This window comes from Episyrphus balteatus, chromosome 3, assembly GCF_945859705.1.
Source record: "Episyrphus balteatus chromosome 3, idEpiBalt1.1, whole genome shotgun sequence".
Lineage (NCBI taxonomy): Eukaryota > Metazoa > Arthropoda > Insecta > Diptera > Syrphidae > Episyrphus > Episyrphus balteatus.
The window spans coordinates 105,049,538-105,070,739 of record NC_079136.1 but is presented as its reverse complement, the minus strand read 5'-3'; the positions used below and the strand labels follow the sequence as shown (position 1 = coordinate 105,070,739).

At 32.3% G+C, this 21,202-nt stretch overlaps 1 protein-coding gene across 3 annotated transcripts in view; it reads right to left on the bottom strand.

Moving 5' to 3' along the window:
* LOC129913586 (hemicentin-2) overlaps nt 1–21,202 on the bottom strand; it is a 358,695-nt gene that overhangs the window by 73,559 nt on the left and 263,934 nt on the right. For 2 of the 3 annotated variants that reach the window (XM_055992341.1, XM_055992339.1), the window contains exon 13: nt 13,819–13,995. In XM_055992341.1, coding sequence (XP_055848316.1) covers nt 13,819–13,995 — 177 coding nt within the window. The remainder of the gene's footprint in view (nt 1–13,818; nt 13,996–21,202) is intronic. The other variant, XM_055992340.1, reaches the window with a different exon arrangement.

The following is a 21,202-nucleotide window of genomic DNA, read 5'->3' as shown; positions in this document are numbered from 1 at the left end:
CTGGAGTATAGGGAACGGTTGTTTGATGAACAATCCCAGACTTCTTCAACTCTAGTTACATAGCTTTGTTAACGAATTCTTTACCATTGTCCGTTCTTAAGATCTTAATTCTTTCTTCTTGTTGATTTTCGACTTCGGCTTTGAATTCAAGAAAACAGTTCAACACAGCATCTTTGGACTTCATGAAGTACACGAATACCTTCCGGTTGAAATCATCTATAAAAGTAACATAATATATACTTCCCTTAATAGATTTCGCCTCCATCGGCCCACAGACGTCAGAATGGATTATTTGTAGTACTTTTGATGACCTTGACCCTTCTGATGGAAAGCTATTCCGATGCTGCTTGCCTTCTGCACATGACAAACAAGTCGAAAGAGAATTTTGACTCAAATCAATACCTTTAACTAAGCCTCGTGCAAGTAGCTTCATGTTGTCTTGACCCAAGTGACCAAATCTTCGATGCCAAATATTGTCCAAATCATTTTGCGCAACATAAGCAATCTGATTTGTAGCAATATCCAACTTATAAAGCCCATTTTCAGAACTACCTTTTGCTATGACTTCTTTTGAAGAATTAATGACACGACATCCATCTTTGTCAAAGACGACAACGTTCTCATGATCCACAATCTTCTTTATGGATAGTAAGTTGACTTTCAACTCTGGGACATAAAGAGCATCATGAACAACAACATCACTTCTTCCTTGTGGAGTTAAAACAGGCAACGATATGTCATCCTTACTGATAGCATTCATGGACATGTTATTTGCTGTCTTAATTTAACCTTGAAATGGCTTGAGTTCTTTAAAATAACCAGGATCAGATGTCATATGGTCAGTTGCACCACTGTCAAAACACCATTCATGCTGTTTCGACTCTGCATGAAACGCTGCAAACATTGAGCCATCTTTGGTTGACTTGAAATCTTGACTTTTTAACTCCGATGGACAATATGAAGCGTAATGTCCAACCCCATCACAGTTAAAGCAAAGTGATTTGCCTTTCTTGTCATACTTTGACTTCATTTTCTTGTGTGAATTCGAGAAACTTCCTCTCTTTGACAAAAGAGCACTGTTGGATGATTTGGAATCACACTTAACGTCCTGCAGCAATTTCATCTGATGAAATCTGCTGTAATTGGCTTTCCACTGCAACCTATGCTCATGATCATTGGCTTATATTCATCAGGAAGACCCTTCAATAATATGCTTCCAACCCATTCTTCATTTACTGCAAATCCTATTTCATTCAACTTCTGTGCAGTCGAAACGATTAGACTTACGTAATCTTCTACGGAGGAACATTCTACCAGTACCACTGAGCATAGTTTTTGAAGCAAACCAATGCGCCTGTCCAAGCCAGAGTCTTGAAAAAGATTTTGCAAAGCTGTCCAAACTTCTTTGGAAGTGTTTGCGTCTCTTACATGGACGTAAAGACTCTTGTCGATGGCCAAAATCATCTTACAACGAGCAGTATTCATGCCTATTACCGAAGACGCAGATGCACTGCGGCGGGAGTAAGAGTCACTTTCACAAGATTTTGTATTACCGATGCCGCCGGTGCGGAAGTGATAGAATGACATTTGGCTATGTAAGTGTCAACAATGACATATGTCGGTAAGCAGTTTAGTGTGTTTTCGTGGATCGATAATACAGTTCATCCCGGGGAGTTCACAGATTGAAATTTGATTCGGTTGCGGGTCGAGTAGATTCCCGGGGACTGAGTCACTGCGTCTTCTGTAATAGGCATGATTATCTTTAGCAGCATCCAAAGCAACGCCTGCATCAGGTTCTATACATTTCCATGAACCATCAAGTTGTAATTGGGTTTTCATGGCAAAGCTCCATGTTGACCAATTTTCGGAACCAACAAGCTTCTCCATTTGATGGGTTCCCAAATTCTGTTGCAAAGACATTTTTTTCTTTTTAAGCAATATGTTTTTTCTTTAAATTATATAATTCCTTATTTTGTTATTGGCCTGGGCCCATAACCTTTCAGCAGAGTTAAATAAATAAAACGTCTTGTTTCAAATAGAGCAAACAACAGAATAAATATTTTATTGAAAATTATTTTCTTTCAAAAAACAAAATCAAAACTTAGTTACATACTTATAAATTTTGATCCCATGTATAATCTAAACAAGTTTTTCAACACTGCCTTTCCCTTCTCTATGGTACATAGTGTTGCCAGAATATTTTCAAGGCAAGAAGCCGATTTTGAAAAATCTTGGAGCCAAAAATAGCCCCTTTCAAAAATGGTCCAAAAAAACCCAAACAAATTTTGTGGCGTGGGATTTAAAATATATTTTTTTTTTAAATTTCAAATAACTTTTGCTTTTCAGAATTCAAGTATAATTATTTTTATTAATTTTTTGATATATTCTGGTTTTCATGCTCTTTACGGTCGTAAAATTAAATTTTGAATGAAAATTAAATGAAAAATGTATTGTCGTATGTTCACTTTTTGGTGGATTTTTGCTGTAAAATGCTTTGATTTTAAAGGAGCCTTAAATCGCCAAGTTCAAAATTAAAATGGCCAAAATCCGATAAATCGAAAAACAAAATTTTAAGGAGCGAATTTAAAGTTCAAGGAGCCTGTTTGGCGATAAATAGCCGGCTACATGATCGATATACACTCAGTCACAAAAGTACGTAGTTTTCCGTTCGAAAAACACCCGAAAAACATCAAGGACGTCGGATTTGTTAAATAGACTATTATTAACTTCGGACTCATTGCTTTCTAACGAAAGAAATTTAAAAAAAAAAAATCAAAAATCGACTCTATCCAAGGAGATTTTAAATTTATTGTTGTAGTTCTATTAAAAATAAAATAATTTATGTAAAAAATTACTTTTTTAATAATTTAATTTAGTTTCCATCAGTTTTAGTTAAATTTAGAGTTTTGACCGCACTTCCCATACAAATGGAACCACTTTGCATCCTAGCCTAATTATTCCACACTCTGGTGCAGGTTTGTCTATAAAATATCTAAAAAAGAATACCCATCCATTGTTTCCTCAAGGAGACCAAGTAACCCACACCAAAAGCTAACAAAAACCCCCATACCATAAACGAATCACTGCCATTTTTACCAGTACCTTCCTTTCTTTTCGGACCTACTTCTTTTCTCGGTTTTCTAGAAATTTTGTCACATCCATAGCTCATATGTACGTAAGACGAAGTGAACTGCTTAGATGAACCTGGTAAAATTTGGAGAAAGGTAAAAAAGTAACAAAATCCTATCAAAAGCTTTACAAAAAATTTTAAGTTTTGATTTGTGTCAAACGACTCTGCTAAGTAAACGTCACGTTGACACTCCTGCTCGTCAACGTAATTTGGGACACCATTGACGCAATAGTGTCAATCGTGTGATAGTCAATCATTAATGCATTGACACTGTGAACGTTGACGGTGAGATGAGAGAGAGAATATGGATTTTTTCGTGACGTCAGAGAGCCAACGCGTTGACCGATTTCGTTGACCGTGTAATCATAGCTTTTATCCTGATTTTAACTATGAAAATGTTTAAAAAATAGCTCCGATTTTTATGATCTTTTTTTTCATACGTCTGTAAAACTGATATCTTGATCTTCCACCTTACGAGAACATACTTAGACTTATTGACTTACCTAGTCTTGAGAACAGACGTCCCTATCTATAGGCATGTTTTTTTGGCAAAGCTATCCGCAGTAGGATTTCCCAAATATTAATACTGAACAAATGTTTATGTGCAACTTATACACTTCTTCAAAATTTTATCTGCAGCTTCTATTCTTATCGGTAACTGCATGTTGTTTTTGTAATGCATGTAAACAACTGCGGATACGGATAGCAATGCCAAAAAAACACAGCTTATGCTTCGTGTTCATTTTAAAAATAATTATCGGTACAATAGACCTTTTGCAACTTGTTTCTAGTATTCATTCAATTTCATAAACAAACACTAAAAGCACTTTTATCAAAAACCTTTTTAAATTTTATCAAGACCTTTATTCTTTTTGGTTTCACCAATCTGAAAAAGGAAAATTTTAGGGAAATTTTTGTAAAATTGAGTTTTCCTCACATCCCTGGAAAAATAAATTGTTTTTTTTTCTAATAAGTGAAATATGTGAGAAGAAATGAGAAAGCATTATTGTGTTGAAAAAATGCCGAGAAATGCAAATAAAAAAAAAAAAACAAGAAAGAAAATATTTTTAGCAAAGTGGGTTCTTATTTCTTTTTTTTTCAGAAATAAGAGAATAAGAGAAGGGATGGCCGAACAAACTCAGCAACTCAACAACACAGATGCTTTTAAAAAATTGGAACATTATTTTTTTCAGCAACATCATCATCATAGGATTCATGTAACTTTCACGGCAAATAACTGTACTGCTCTTCATCGTAAGCAAACCATTGAAATCATATAATAAAACGGCGAAAGCGAATTTTGTGGTACAAACTACGCGGCCCACAAAAACCGAATTGGCATAAATTATATACCGACCGATTGCAAATGTTCCCTAGATGTGCAGAATGCATAACTTTTAAATTTTTTATCAACCGAAATAGGTAAATTAATTAAAATAAAATTCGATATTTTAGTAAAAAAAATAAACAACAAAGCAAAACAAAAACAACTGGAAATATCTGTTGGAAAACTTCCAATGGACTGGAATGCAATGTCATTCATGACTGAATGAATGAAAGCATTCAGCGAAAATCAAAAAACATTAAGGTGAGTTCACATTGGTGAATTGTTTTAAGATCGCATGTAAACTATGGTTCACTTTCATTGTTTTAGCTATCTAAGTTAAGAAGTAAGATGTTTGTTTTATTACCATGAATTTTTTTGTTAAAATCGCATTCTATTAAAATCGAGTCTTTTACTAAGGTTCAATCTTTTGTAAACACTTTTGATACCAATGAAATCTATTTTCGTCCTTTTCTCTCTTGAAAGAACATAAGAATTTGTCAGCAATTACATGAAGAATCAAGAGGCGCGACTCTTTTTAAACATAATGAGTGCAAAAGAGAAAAAAGATGAAAGAAAAAATTATCCGACCGGAGAGTCGTGGGTCGTGAGTCCGAGACTCTTTTTTGACGTTTCTTTTTCCACTTTTTCTTTTTTCAACATTCCCTCACATTTCTTTTTGCTTCTTGGTGCAATATAACAACAACAATTTTTAATTCAAAAGTGCCTGGCTACACAGTGATTTTTCAATCGATTGAAAAATCACATGCGGTGGCTACACACTGTTGTGCCCAATCACGTTCCACTTTTACATTTTCTAGGAACAAACGTCAAAAAGAGGAAAAATTTAGCAATGGAACTGTAGTGCCCTCAGAAAATTCAGTTCCCTTCGTGATCATCTTCCCCCTTCACTCACCATCCCTCTTGCCAACAAACTCACTGCTTAGGCGATTGAAAAATCACCGTGTAGCCAGGCACAAAGATAAATGTAAAAGGAGACTGGGCACTTTTGTATGGGACGTGGCCCATCGGTGTAACACATTGTGACATACATCAAATGAAAGCTCTCGATGAGTGTATTTTAGTATGGGCACAAGTCTGTAACTCGTGCAAGGAAAGTGCAGTGATGCATTTTATGTTCAAAAATATGTGTAATAAAATTCAGAAAAGTATACATTTTGACTAGATGCTCGATTAAATTGTTTCAAAAACATTACATAACTGTGTTGGAAGTTCAATTGGGCTATTCCATCACCAGTTTTCTCTCATGGCTTAATGCATTTTTCGGTTTTTTTAACACTTTTGTATGGACGTGGCTCATTGGTGTAACACATTGAGACACACATTAGATGAAAGATCTCAATGAGCGTGTTATTTTTTTTGTATGGACAAAAGACTCTATCTCGTGCAGGGAAAGTGCAGTGGTGCATTTTATGCTCAAAAATAAATGTAACACATTGAGACCTACATCAAATAAAAGGTACTGATGAGCACATTATTCCTTTGAATGGACACAAAACTCTTTCTCGTGGAAGGTGGAGTGTTGCATTTTATGTTCAAAAATGTATTACAGCTTATTTTACATGTTTGTGTTTTTAGAACTCCAACATTTTATTAGTAATATAACTTAAAGTTTGATTTGCATTTTTGAAAAATTAGTCACAACCATCGTATATTTAAATTACTTTCAAGCCAACAAGGTAGTTTCGCACACGACTTCAAAGTACAGAAAATCATATACTAACTCAATCATTTTTTGGTATTGCATTTCATAAATCCATAAAAACCGATAAATGCATTTTTTTTTAAATTAGAGCAGTTCATGGATTAGTCCAACAAAACAAAGTTATTATAATGTTTTTGAATCAAGTCAATCGAGCATCTAGTCAAAATGAATGCTTTTCTGAGTTTTATTACATACATTTTTAAACATAAAATGCATCACTGCACTTTCCCTGCACCAGACACAGACTTTTGGCCATATAAAAAAATAACAAACTAATCGAGACCTTTCAATGTGTTACACAAATGAGCCACGTCCCATACAAAAGTGTTTTAAAAACCGAAAAATGCATTGCGTCATGGGTGAAAACTGGTGATGGAATAGCCCAATTGATCTCCCAACACAGTTATGTAATTTTTTTGAACCAAGTTAATCGAGCGTCTAGTCAAAATGTATACTTTTCTGAATTTTATTACATACATTTTTAGACATAAAATGCATCACTGCACTTTCCCTGCACGAGATACAGACTTGTGCCCATACAAAAAAATAGTACACTCATCGAGACCTTTCATTTGATGTATGTCTCAATGTGTTACACCAATGGGCCAAAATGCCCACTCTCCTTTGAGTCCTTGACTCAAGAGGTATCGTGTAATAGTACGCGCCTCACAGAATGATTACACACCCGACAAATAATTTTGGTTCTATAAAGCTTTACAGATTCAATTGTTGCTTCTTTAAAGCATTATAGAAGCAAAATTGTTAGTAGGGCAGCCACACAAAAAAATATAAAAGTTCTGACCTGGGATTGCGGATAAATTTTTCATATAGTTTTTCAGTTTTTGGGTCGCTGAAACCGAATCCGGAGTCCGTTTTGCCCCATCACGTCAGGTTTTCGAGATAACCTCATAAATATCACGAAAACAAAAAAAATTTTTTCTCTGATCTGGATGTGCGAATATGTTATGTCGTTTTCTATTGACTTTTGAGATTTATGTGTAAAATTCTCAGATTTTCCACTGCAAATAGAATATGAAATCTAGTTTTGTAGTTGTGTGCGAAATCAGTGCGTATAAAAAAAATAAAACAACAACAAATGTTCAGACAAATGTCAAACAGAGGAGTGTGTGTGAAAGTGTGTGTGTTTGTATGCGTGAATCTTGATAAAAATCCAGAATCAGATTCATTTTTTTGTCATTTTTTTGAATCTCAAGACGCAAATAGATCATGAAATCTGAGATTTTTCCACTATTTCCCCTCTTCACCCCCCCTTTCAGATGTCAAATTCACAAATCTTATTCTGAGATTCGTCAATAGAAAACGACATTAATCATATAGTTTTTGAATCGCTGAATCCAGATTCGAAGTCAATTTTGCCCTATCACGTCAGGTTTCATTTTTGACATTTTTTTGAGGATATCCCAGAAACCTGACGTGATAGGGCAAAATTGACTTCGAATCTGGATTCAGCGATTCAAAAACTATATGATTAACATATTCGCACATCCAGATCAGAGAAAATTTTTTTTTTGTTTTCGTGACATTTTTTGAGGTTATCTCGAAAACCTGACGTGATGGGGCAAAACGGACTCCGGATTCGGTTTCAGCGACCCTAAAACTGAAAAACTATATGAAAAATTTAGTCGCAACCCCAGGTCAGAACTTTTATTTTTGTTTGTGTGGCTGTGTATCAAAAGAAAATTCGAAAAAAGAGTCAAGCCTCTTGAGGCTTCATGTAATAGCTGACTTTCGACAGTTCCTTTACCAAGTTTTCACTTTTAGACGTTTACATTTTTGAATAAAAGTCACTCATATTTTATCGCCGCATGGCAAAGCGTTTTTCTTATGAGGTTCAGGGAAAACTAACAAAAACGTCTTTTTTCTTCTTTATACCTTCCAGCAGAAAGCTTATTTTTTGGTTTAAAAAACAATTTTTGTAGTTTTTCCAAAAAAATAGCGCTAGAATGAAATAAAAATTTTTTACTTTTGTAAATTTCGCACTTAATTTTCTAGCCCGAAAAACCATACAAAAATGCGTTTGAAAATTTTCACTTTTGTACTTTTTCACTTTTTGAGCCAATGTAGTTAAAAGCCACTTTATGCAAAAAGTCAATAAGACAACATTTTCAAACTCATTTTGTGATAGTTTTTTCGACCAAAAAATTAAAAATAATGATGCAGAAAGCTTATTTTTTTGTTTGAAAAACAATTTTTGTAGTTTTTTTTCAAAAACATATGGAGCTTGAAAGAAATAAAATTTTTTAACTTTTGTAAATTTCCCACTTTTTCAATTTTTAGGTCATTGTAGTTAAGCCTTAAGGCTTTAAAAGTATAACTACAACAACTTTTTGCGAAAAGTCAAAAAGTGATAGATTTCAAACTCATTTTATGACAGTTTTTACGACGACAAAATAAAAAATAATGATGCAAAAAGCTTATTTTTTGGTTTCAAAAAAAATTTTTGGTAGTTTTTTCCAAAAATTTTTACAAAAACAAATATTGGTAGAAAGAAATAAAAAAAAATTAATTTTGTAAATTTCCCACTTTTTCACTTATGAGGTCATTGTAGTTATGGCTTTAACATAAAAAAAACGTTGTTTTGCGACGCAGTTGTCGTGGTAATGCCTTAAGAATTGATTTGTTTGATTAAAAAATGTCGCTTCTCACCACATAGTACCACGGATTACCTTTTTACTACTGTATATTGTCAAGATCTACAACTGAACGCACCTTTAATAAATGTGAACATATCTTTAATCATTATTAAATATCTGAACGCATTCATTAAAATTTTCCTGGAAGATTTGACATTTCTCAAACGTCAAGCTGAAAGATTTCTTCGTATTGTTAATTTGAGAACACCAACTTCAAATAAAGAGTAAATTCTAATTGAATATCGTTTTTTTATTGCAGAAAAAAATAAAATAAATTAAAAAAAAAAACAATTTGCGATCAAAATATATTTTTCCCTGGCATAGTTATTGTGAAAAAGTCAAATTACTGTGATTTTTCTTCCCGTGATTGTCTTCAGGATATTTTGTCTCTGTAAAACGACAGCATACGGCCAAAATAATTAACCTTCTACTTCATCTTCAATCAGATCTCAATAATATCTGCAATTTCCTATTGATTTTGATTTAATTGAATTTATATTACCGCAGAAAACAAACACAATTATTGATCAAAGGAATCTCTGGTTTTATTTTGCATTTGCAGAAGTTGTTTTGATTTCAGATTGACGTACGTGTAAAAATTGTTGTCAAAGGACACACACACAGTCGCAAAAAGAACTCAGTCTGTTTTCATGTTCCTACAAGCTAAATGAAAAAAAAAAAAAAATGAAGTGTGAAAACAGTGGGTCACCTCCCATACAAAGTGCGGTCAAAAATATAATGACCATTTTTTTTTTAATGAAACACCTGTATTATCATTTTATATGATTTATTATTGCAAAAAAATGCATCAAGTCAGTTTTTTAAAATTTTGGTTATTTTCAAGAAAAATAAAAAAAGGTAAAAAAAAATTTTTTTTTGAAAATATAAAATAAAATGGTTAATGCCGGAAATGGACCTGCCTGTCAGTCGAGCACTTTACCCTTACCCTCTAGTTCAGTCTTTTATAAAAATAATAGTGCCAAAAAGGATTTTTTTTAGTTTTACGTTGTAATTCTTTTTTCTCCGTGTATCGTCATTTAAACTCGTATTACTCGAAAAGGGGAAAAAAGGGACGGTATTCTTCATTTGAGAACTTAAATTGTAGAGGGCACTCGAAGGCAAACCAACTAAATCTCTAATTTAATGAAAATTGAGCTAAATAAAAATGGTTAAAATTGCTTCGCTAACGAGCCCCATTACAATTAGCCTTAATGTTATTTAACAATATAATTTATGTTTTTAGAAAGTATTAACCTTCTCGTTTAATATCCATAACAATTTAATACTGTTCACAATTTTTAACACCCGCTATCACTATCGCAAGTTCACACCTTATAACTGCAGCGATTAAAAAACTGTACCTTTTTTTATATACCGACTTTGAATGGCTATTAAGAAATGAAAAAAGGGTAACCGTCAAATTTTTTTTGGTTTTGGTTCGATGGGAGATTGTAGAATGTTGTTTAATCATTGGATTTAAAAAAATTGACATTTACTTTTTTTATTTTTGACCTATGGCGGGACCCACTGTGCGCTGGTGTGAATGACAAATTTGAGTGAAGTTGGTGGAGGTTGAATGATTGAAGGATGGAATTTGAACGAATGGAACATGAAACAGGTTGAGTTGAATTGAAATGCAAGGTGCAAACACAATGCCCTTAAGGAGATTACACTTTGCATTTTCTTTTTCGATACTTTTTTTACGTAGTTGAGCGTAGTTAAAACGTAGTTCAACAATAGGTGTGTTTTTTATTACAACCGGTCTTTTTTTTTTTACACTATCAGTTCATAGCCGAAGAGCGCTTATAGCAAGCACCGTCTTGCGACCATTTGCCAACACAAAAGTGTGTTATCCGGCTCATCACTTAGTGCAGTGTTAGTAGTTAGTAAGCAAATAATAACTACAAAAAACGTACACTAAGAAAAAAAACATTGAATTCAATATTAGATAAAACAAACATTAAAGAAATACAAACAAAATAATTACTTGAGCAACAAAAAAGACATAAAAATAAACACGAACATTTATGAGCGTGGTACACTGGTTTTTAAGACAGTTTTTAATCTATTTTTATTAAAGTTTAAATCAAAAAGGTTTGAATTTAAATTTAGAAGCTTACACATGCGTGTTAAAGGTTCATGCAAGCTATAATTTGTTCGGTGTGGTGGAATATTCATTAAATCCAAGCATCGGAGGCTATAAGCACCCCCTCGATAGTTAAAACCAACAGAATTAAGTAAATTTGGTGCATCAATTACGCCTGTGATTAACTGGTGAATGAAGATTATGTCATTGTTAACCCTTCTTTGAGCCAAAGTTTGAATCTGAAGGAGATTAATCCGATGTTCATAAGGAGGAAGATTATAAGGATCAGACCATGGCAGTCCTTTTAAGGCGAAACGAATGAAATTACGTTGTACTGATTCCAGTCTTACATTATGGGTCTCGTAAAAAGGAGTCCAGACTTGCGATGCGTACTCAAGGTGGGGGCGTACTAAACAATTGTAGAGGGAAAGAGTCACATAAGGATCATGAAATTCTTTTGACCAACGCTTCACAAAACCTAGCATAGAGAAGGCCTTATTTACGATGACGTTGATATGGTCGGAAAAATCAAGGTTATGACTAAAATTAACCCCTAGGTCTTTAAAGCTCTGAACACGCTGTAATTTGTGTTGGGATATTATATATTCATACAAACTAGGAGCACGTTTTTTAGAAAAAGTCATTGTCTGACATTTAATTGGATTTAAAACTAAGCTATTCTTACTACACCATATAGAAAAATGATTAATGTCCTCTTGCAGAAGCCTCCGATCATTAACCGATTTGATACTTTTATAAACTGGACAAAAAAAACGCAGTCTGGGCTAAGCAATTTACATGTTAAATGCAACAACACTTTAGCCCCTTGGGCTTAGTTGTTTAGCCCGGAGATTTCTCTGGGCTTAACTTTTTGAACAGTTTTAAATCGGTGCTACCAAACTAACTATTTCATAAATTGTTTAGAATTTACTTACAAACGTGAAAACTGACGTTTGCAATGATAAAATGTATTAAACTATTTTTGCTAGCATTCATTCTTGTATGTATATCTTTGTAAAACATACACGAAAAATACAAGAAAAACGTGAAAGCGAAAAATATGACAACTCTAAATTTGTGTTGTGTCTGCTGTTTTCGGAACATTCAATATACAGTGCTGCCAAAATTTCAGGTTAAGCCCCGAGGCGTTTTTTTGTCCAGTTAAGACCGGTGGTAATAAAAAACACACCTATTATCTAAATCAGGTTTAAAATATATCAAAAAGTAGGTATATTATATATTCCTGTGTAAAAAGTGTAGTCAATCGTAAGAAAACAACAACAAATACTATAAAAAATAAGAAACTATTTTGGTATTATTGTGTTCAAAATTGTTGCAAATAAAAACAAAATAAAGAAATTGGCACTCGAATTTCGAGGGCTGGGTCAGCTAGTAATATTAAAAACATGAGATGTACCTAAAGTCGAAATTTGTTTCTTTCAAAAAATGTTACTAAATAAAAGCATCAGCTGATGACATTTCAATGACACTTTTAAAATTTAACGAGCCAAAAATGGGCGTTTAGTTTATAAGGTTGTTTAAAAGCTTGTTTAATTTAAAAGTCTTTGATGAAATAAAAAAAATCCCGATTTAGGGTTTAAAAGCCTGTGAAATGTTTAAAAGTCCTTCGTGAAATCGGCCAATAGCCGTTTAAAAAGTTTATATCTTAAGTTCTATCTAGGAAAAAACGATCTTCCATATTGAAGACTTCAATGGTAGTAAAAATGACAGATATCAGTTCCTGTAATTAGAATGTTAGTGTTAGCCTACTTAGGTATATTAACTTTAAGATTAACATTCTTTAACCGTTGTGAAAACACATAAGGGTATAAAACTGCTTAAAACTGAAACACAATCACGCTTTAGGGCGTCGCTTCGTTGCGTTACGTTAAGAAATCCTCAAAGCGCGCTTCTGTCACTTTGACTTTGAACAGCTGATTGCAACATAAAATCTGCTGTCAAATAAAAAAAAACACAGTCACTCACAAAATTATTGGGCCAAGTTTTTATCTTGATTTAATTGTGGAAAAATGAAAAAGGATATTAATGTGTTTAAAAATGCATAGAAATTTGTTTATTCTTTAATCCTATTGTTATAAAAACAAAACCAATCAAAATATATTGTTTTTAACAATAAAAATCAGTCTAAAACATCATTAAATTTTTTTTGTTTTTAATACTTAAATTGTTTTGATTTAAAATATCTCGATGTCGTTTTTTTGTGCAAAATCTATATAGAAAAATTAAAAAACACACATAGTTTTGCAATAATTTATTTTTTTTATTCACATTTGGCGCAATAATAATGTGGGTGACTGTAACTATGTCTGTTAAATGTCAGAAAGCGAGCAAAAGTTCAGTCTGGTTGAACTTTTGCTCGCTTTCTTACGTTTCCTTACGTTTGTCAAAAAAAGCGTACGTAAGAAAAGCGTCATTGTGTGAGGATACACAGATTTCCTATAGTTGAACTTTTCGCAGTTGTCAAAATCGACGGCAAAGCGTGATTGTGTTTCAGCTTTTAGGTACTCAGATTTTGGTTACACACCTCGTCTACCAAAATTTGCTGTATCTACCCATTTGATTTATGTATTCGACATTAACAATGAAAAATTTTGTGGGGATTTTAAGAATCAGATTTTTGATGATGAATCACATTTGATTTTTGATCAAATGTCTATACCAATTTAAAGCTCTATGCTCTAGGTTTACACAATTCTTTTGCTGGTTCGAATAGACAAAGATTATATCATATGTATGCAAATACCCTCTTTAACAAAATTATAAAAAAATGTATCTGCCAACAGCCAAAATATTGAAAGAGATTAACCAACGATGTAGAAAATACAATTGTGTACAAAATTTACAAACAATACAAATATGTATAAAAAATCAATGCACCTGCGAACGTACCCTCCACATTCAAATGAATGGCGTGTCGGTCTATACCCCGATCGTTTTCAACAACCAAATAATAGGGTCGAGAGTCATGCTCATCCGTTTTTGTAATATGCAATGTGGCCAAATAACAGTCTTCACGTGAGTCCTGGATTACTTCATCAGCACGGAATCGGTCTGCTTTAATGATAAAAAAAATGTAAAAAGGTTAAAAAAGGAATTGTTTAGAGAAATGTATTTATGTTTTTAATCCTTAAAATTGACTTAATAAATAAATAAATAAAATTTTGCAACGACTACTGCATGAAAGGGATATGCCTTCAACTCTCAACCATTCCTGTGTACCTGTACGAGTTATTACATAGTTTACAATAATGGAAGGGATTTACAACTTTGTACCGAGTCCGAACGGCTTATAGTCCGGTCAATTTTTGACATTTGAAAATTCGCAGCAAGCTGAAAATTGGTAGGATTGTTGAAAACACCATCATAAAAATTCAAAAAGTCCCTTGATCCGACTTGGGGTTAAAGGTCACAAAAGCGGGGTTTATACGAATTTCGGCAAAACAGTAAGTTTTATCATACAATTTTCAATGCAACAATTGTAGATCAGGTTCTATAAAACATGGTCAAACACTTTTTTCCTCAAAGCCACCGTTTTTGAAATACAGTCCGAAACACATGGATAGCCTCACCCATAGTACTTTTAAAAATCATCTGTTTCTTGTACTTTTTAAGTGCGAACATATTGTAATTTTAACTGAGCAGCAAGAAGACACTACTGTGTCAGGGATTAGAGCTATTTGTTGAATGTCAAAAAAATGGACGTTTTTTTGTAACATCAGAATAGCCTCACCTCATTTATTTCAGCTAAACCGAAAGTTATTTGATAACTTTTTAACAAAAACAATTTTTTATTACTTTACGAAGTTAAAGAAATAATTTGAAAGCTTCTAGCGTATTTTTACAAAATTTTTTTTTTTTTTTTTGAAACATTTTTTTTCCTTGATTTTTTTTTTTTTTAATTAAAAAAAAAATATTTTTAAATGCCCAATATACAAAATAATTTGATAATGGGAGAAAAAATTCAGATTTTAATTTTTTTAATAGGTACTAACTATGCAAATATATTAAAATTTTCTACATATGCGGTTGAATTGTTAAGAACTTGTTAGGTAAAGCGTTCAAGTTTTCATACAAATAACAATAATTGCAGGATCTAGCAGGATACACAAAGAAATTTCTTTTCATACATAAAATTCTTAAAAAAATTATCTTTATTTTGGGCCCTTTTTGTCCACCACTAAAAAAATATTAAGGTAAAACAAATTTCATAAAATAAACTAGCTAACCCGGTGGAATTCGTTACACCTATTCTGCTATTTACTTCCAATTTTGGAGTGTGTCAATGGTCGATTCTCAGACTTGTCAGTGGCCGATTCTCAGACTTGCCGACATACACAAAAAATTTCGAAAAGATCGTTCCAAGAAGATATAAAAAATTTTGCTGGACCACCCTAACAATTTAAAGGTATGAAAAATAGATGTTGGCCGATTCTCAGACCTACCCGATATGTGTACAAAATTTCATACAAATCAGTCCACCCGTTTCGGAGGAGTTTGGTAACAAACACTGCGACAAGAGATTTTTATATATAAGATATTAGATTGTATTTGAAATGTCTAAAGCATGGAATACACGGTACAATTATCGTACCGATTATACTAAAAAATTTGAATCGCATTCGATAATTGTATCGTGTGTGTGCACCAATGTATCCGCTGTACCCATATCGCACGGTCGAATGCTGATGATGGAAAACAAGAGGTAGTATACGATTGATTAAATGGAGGTTGTACCGTGTGTGTGCTTTCAATTCACCTTTGATTTAGTTTTTGGAATTATATAAATTCTTTTTAACAAACAACCAAATAATGGATAAAAATGAGAAAATTAGTTTGACAGTTAATGAAATCGTAAGTGAATCGCATTGTGTATGTGCTTTCTTTCGATATTGTTTCCGATATCGGTACAACGCAAATCGTGTGCGATGATTGTATCGTGTATTCCATGCTTAATACCTGTTGTTTCCGTATCCATCGCTATTTTCACCAGAAAAAAAATTTAACACTGCAATTTTAATAAATAGCTAAAACTGTCCCAAGACCGCGCAAATCAGTCCTGTCTAACAAATTTTCTCTGTAAATCATCAAATAAAAAACTTTTGTTTATCCTTAGCAATCATTTGTTGTTGTTTCCCTTGCAAAATTTTACTGAGCTAAGTACTCAGTTACCAATAAAACACGGCTAATATATACACTGAGGGAAAAAACGCAACGTAAAATGTAAAATGTTCAACGTTGATTTAATGTTAAAAAAATTTAGGTACATGAAACTTCTTCAAAATAAAATTGAAACAACGTAAGAATTTTTTTTATTTTTGTCGGACTTCAGCTTTTGTTGCATTTTATCAGTCTAATTTTCAACCCATTTTTTTCTTTTTTTTTAATATTATATTTATGGTTTTGATGACAAATTAAACATTTATAAATAAGTTCTTACACGTTTTACGCGAATCATTGGCTTTTTGGGACCAATTACAAATTTTACTGTCTCTTCGAAAAAAAACACCCTTTCACCCAATTTTTTTTATGAAAACTCTTTATTCTTGCTTTCTATCCCAAAATCAATGTTTTTACTAAATTTCATTAGGGTGACCCATCATTTTTGTTTTCACTCAAAAAAACACCCTGTTAACCATGATATTTTTATAGACACTTAAGATTCTTGTTTCTTATCTTAAAAGTAACATAATTGCTAAATTTCAATAGGGTACCACTTACTCTAGTATTTCACACTTTTTCAAATATACCCATATTTTCTTTAGGTACTTCTAAAAAAAAACACCCTTTCACATAAAAAAAATTTATAGACTTACATTATTCGTACTTCCCATGGGAAAGAGAACATATTTAATGAATTTCGTAAGGGTACCATTATATCATTGATTTTATCGGACTTATCGCGGATTTTTCCCTATTTCCCAAAAAAACACCAAACAAATATTTGTATAGACTTTTTGAGTTCTTGATTTCTGTTATAAATGAAACATTTTTACCAATTTTCATTGGTGTAACAATTTTTTCCCAGTTTTTGTGGTACTAATTCCGAATTTCATCATTTCTTGGAAAAAAAACACCCTTTCACTCAAAATAATTTTTTACTTTTAATAGATTCTTAATTCTTATACCAACCAAAACTATTTCACCAAGTTTAAAAATTAATAAAATATAAGTTAGCTGTTATGATACCTTTCTCACACACAACTTAACCTATCAAATAAACACCCTTTCACCCAAAATATTTTTAAAAACTTTACGAACCCTTTGTCCCTGTTTTTTCTTAAACCTTCATCCCAAATTTTGTCAGTGTAGCATGTTTTTCACATGGGTTTCGGTTATATTTTCCTGTTAAGGTCAAAAAACAAGCACCCTGGTTTTTAATCGGAAATAACTTTTCTTAGAGTAATCGTATTTACTTTATTTTTATGTCATTAGATTCAGCATCAAAAAATACCTTGAAAACATGTGTCATATGATGATATTCAACAAACAATTTTTTTCAGTATATTTTGACCTTCAGCTTCTCCCTCTTGTCCGCGAAAAAACACCCTTCCACCCAACTTTTTTTATAGACTTTTTTGTACTTGGTTCTTATCCCAAATTTTTTTTATTTCTTGATTTTATGCACTATTTGACCTGTACTAAAAGCTGTGAATAGAATCTGAACATTCTGAGCACGCTCTGAACATTTTCGGAACTGAACGTGTTCTGAGCGCTCTGAATTAATATTGAAACAGATTTAGAACAAAATGTCATTAAATTACAATTTGTCATTTCATAACTGTAAAACCCAACAAAAGAAAAAAAATGTTTTGATCATTAAAAATAACATAGTTTGAAGTAATTTAGGTACTGTTAAACTTATCAACTGCGCCGGAGCCGACAGCTTCAGTCGCCATTTTAATTTTGACTGCCCACCAATTTTTGTTTTTTTTTTTACTGACGTAAAGCGTTCAAAGATTTTACTCAGAATGTTCGGTCTATTTTTTCCGAGCTCGTAGTTCGTGCTTTGAACAAGCTCTGAACGATTTCTGTATACAAAAGATACACACATTTTGAGGTTCTTAACGCTCTGAACAAAAAAGAAATACAATTTTTTTTTAAGTTCAGATTCAGACTCTGTTCAGAACTAAATAAATTGCACGGCTGGGGTCGCACGAACTTGCTCTTATGCTAAAAGTAACTCTTATGTCAAAGCTTTTTATTCAAGAAAATTAGAAAAATTTTTAAAGTTTATATTTTCAAGAAATTTCATAATAAGTATAAAAAAATAAAATCTGTTTTTATAATTAATTAAACACCATTTTAAATGATGTTTTACAAAAAACCAAATATGCCATTTTATTACTTGTATAAAAAGGTATTTTTAGAAAAAAAAACTTCGAAAATCGTTAGAGCCGTTTTTAAAAATAATAATTTTTTATATATAAAAAATTTCTAGCATTTAAAAAAAAAAAAGTTGGTATGCCATTTTGAAGAAATAATTAATTTACACATGAAAACGAAATTTCAAAATTTTTCATGAGCACGTTTTCAAAAAATTGATTTTTCAAAATAAAATTTTAAAATATTTTTTAAAAATCCAAAAGTTATTTTTTTGAAAATTTTCTGAAAATTTAATATTATCTTTATCTAAACGCTTTTGTATAAAAATTTTCGTTGAAATCGGATTAATCTTGTACGAGATATTCAGAATCCAAAAAAAACGTTCTATGGCAGTACCGTTAATAACGGTACAAAAAATATTTTTTGAAGTTATACTTCTTATGGGACGGTGGGCATGAAAATTTGTTTTTTGACAAGAATGTCAAAGGGATTATGACGTGATCGCCATCCCCGAGACAAATGGGCAGCAGGGCTGTCGTTTCACCTTTAGAGTTGGTAGTACTTTAGTATTTAAAAATGCAATGGCAAGTTGCATTAGGCATGTGGCAAGTATAATGTGGCATGAATCATGGTGTAAGGGTGTGTGGCATGAGGCAAGTAGCACGAAGCATGTGGCATTCAGTATGCAAAATGTGGCAAATTGCGTGTGGCAAGTTGCATGTGGCAAGTTGCATGTTGCAAGTTGCATGTGTCGAGTTGCCACAAAAAAACAAAAACCTAAATACTCATAAGTAAAAGGAAAAGAAAACAACACAGACTAAAACTTAACTTGTATTGATATAAAGGCCATCAATCGTAGATGAAATTTAATTTTTTTTCTCAAAAATGTAGCCCCGGAATTAATTTGGTAGGAAGATTCTTAATTTCCAATTATAAAGATTTTTTCATGCATAACTATATTCAGGGAAGTCAGATTGTCTTGGGTTAAGGTACGGAGATAGCATCAAAAAATTTCTTAAGAATAGGTACCATAAGCTGAGATTGTTAAAAAAATACGTTGTTTGATTATTTTAATAATACGTCGCCCGAGAGTTGTTTTGTCGTAAACGCCAAAATGCACTTTTTTAAACTGGATATGTCATAATAGGTTTTAGAACGTTCTCTTTTCATTTCTGTTATCAGATTTGTCCTATCGTTTACCGTTACTGAGATAATTAGTGTGCATTTTGTCGTATATCCACAAAATAAGCATCGGATTAGCGTTGGTTTGTCGTAAGCGCCAACTTTTGGCGTTTACGACAAAAATTCTATGTATTTTTCAGCTTTTTTTTCTTCAGTATTGGTTTGTCGTACGTCGTACAAAACAGATAGGGTAGAAAATTTCGAACTTGTTTTGTCTTACATGTATGTAGGTATATGACCCAAATAGAATATAAACAAATATAATAAACCTACTAGAAAAGTCAGAGGCGGCGCTAGACCAAAATGAGGCGTGTGCGAGAGTAAATTTGCGGGGCCCCTAGGAAAAGGATTTTGGACTATCATTTTCAAAAAAGTATCAAATATTCCGTCCAAGTTCAAGTTTAAAATTGTTATAACAAACTTAAAGGTGTTTCATTTCAATGTAGATGAAAAACAAAATCCACGACTCGTTCTCACGAACTTGTTCATAAATTACAAATTGTTTTAATTTTTAAAACTTTTTATATAAATAAGATTTATTAAATGTACGTACATATCAGAAAAAAAAATTAATTCGTTCTTCAACGAAGTTTTTTTTTATTCATACAAAGTATTTTTAAAATCAGTAAAATACAAGGAAAAATTAGACAAAAGGTGTTATGCAAATGTTATTAATATAGGAATTAATGACTCAGTGATGTCAAAATAAAGGTTATAACATCTTCTTTCAAAATTATAAGGTCTGACGGATCGAAGCTTGGCATTTCACCCTCAAACCTGTGGGAACGTTAGAAGTGAAAAACGCTTCGAAATTTAAAACAGGCTGCATGATCTATGTTCCAAGACCTCTGGTTTTTACATTATTAGCTTTAATTTGAGATTAAATTTGCCTTTTAACTCCATAATTTCAAAGGGGTGCAGCGTTTTTTATGAGACTTTTTCCTGAATTATTCGTAGTCTTGCATATACTTTGGGTCGTTGTTAAGAATCTATCAAGCTTTTTCCAAAACACCATTTTATATTTTAATGCTAATGACTCTTATTTTTATTTTATTGTGAAACATACCAAAAAATAAGACTTTATGAAAAAACGCACTTCCATCACTTCTAACCTTAAAACAGGCTGCTTTAAGAAATTGACAACCTTTGACCCGAAAAACATCTAAATTTGAGAAGAAGATGGCATTACCTTTAATTTGACACCAATATTGTCTTTAAGCACAATGCACTTTACCACGTTCCTGCAGTGAATGAATTTGAGCAATTTGATTTATTAAGGCGCATTTGTAGAAAAAAAATCAGTTTGTTCTCGGCCTCTTTTTTAGAATATAAAAATATCAATTGAAACACCATTTGGAAAAAGGGAATAAATCCATCTCATCTTATTGATGGCAAAACGCAAATAACTGCAAAACTTCTTTATTTGACGGTTCTAAGAATGTGGTTAGGCTAGTCTCATGTTAGTCATTTGAAAATTGACACTTTTCAAACAACCTGGAGTATCGCTGAGTGCCATTGCTTTATTAAATTGAAATACAAAATTTAAATTTTAGCAGTAGGAAGAAGCCGGGATTTGTTTCTTTCTTTAAACAATTGTTTTTTAAAATCACATGTTTTATTTCTATTCAAAACAAGTTTTTTTCTTTTTCTGGGCTTACCGATGCAATGGTTCAATTTTGAGTTGAAGAAGAAGAGACCGGAAAAAATAAGGGGCTTTCCCTGCTAAATGCAGGAAAATATATAAAAAAAAGTTGTG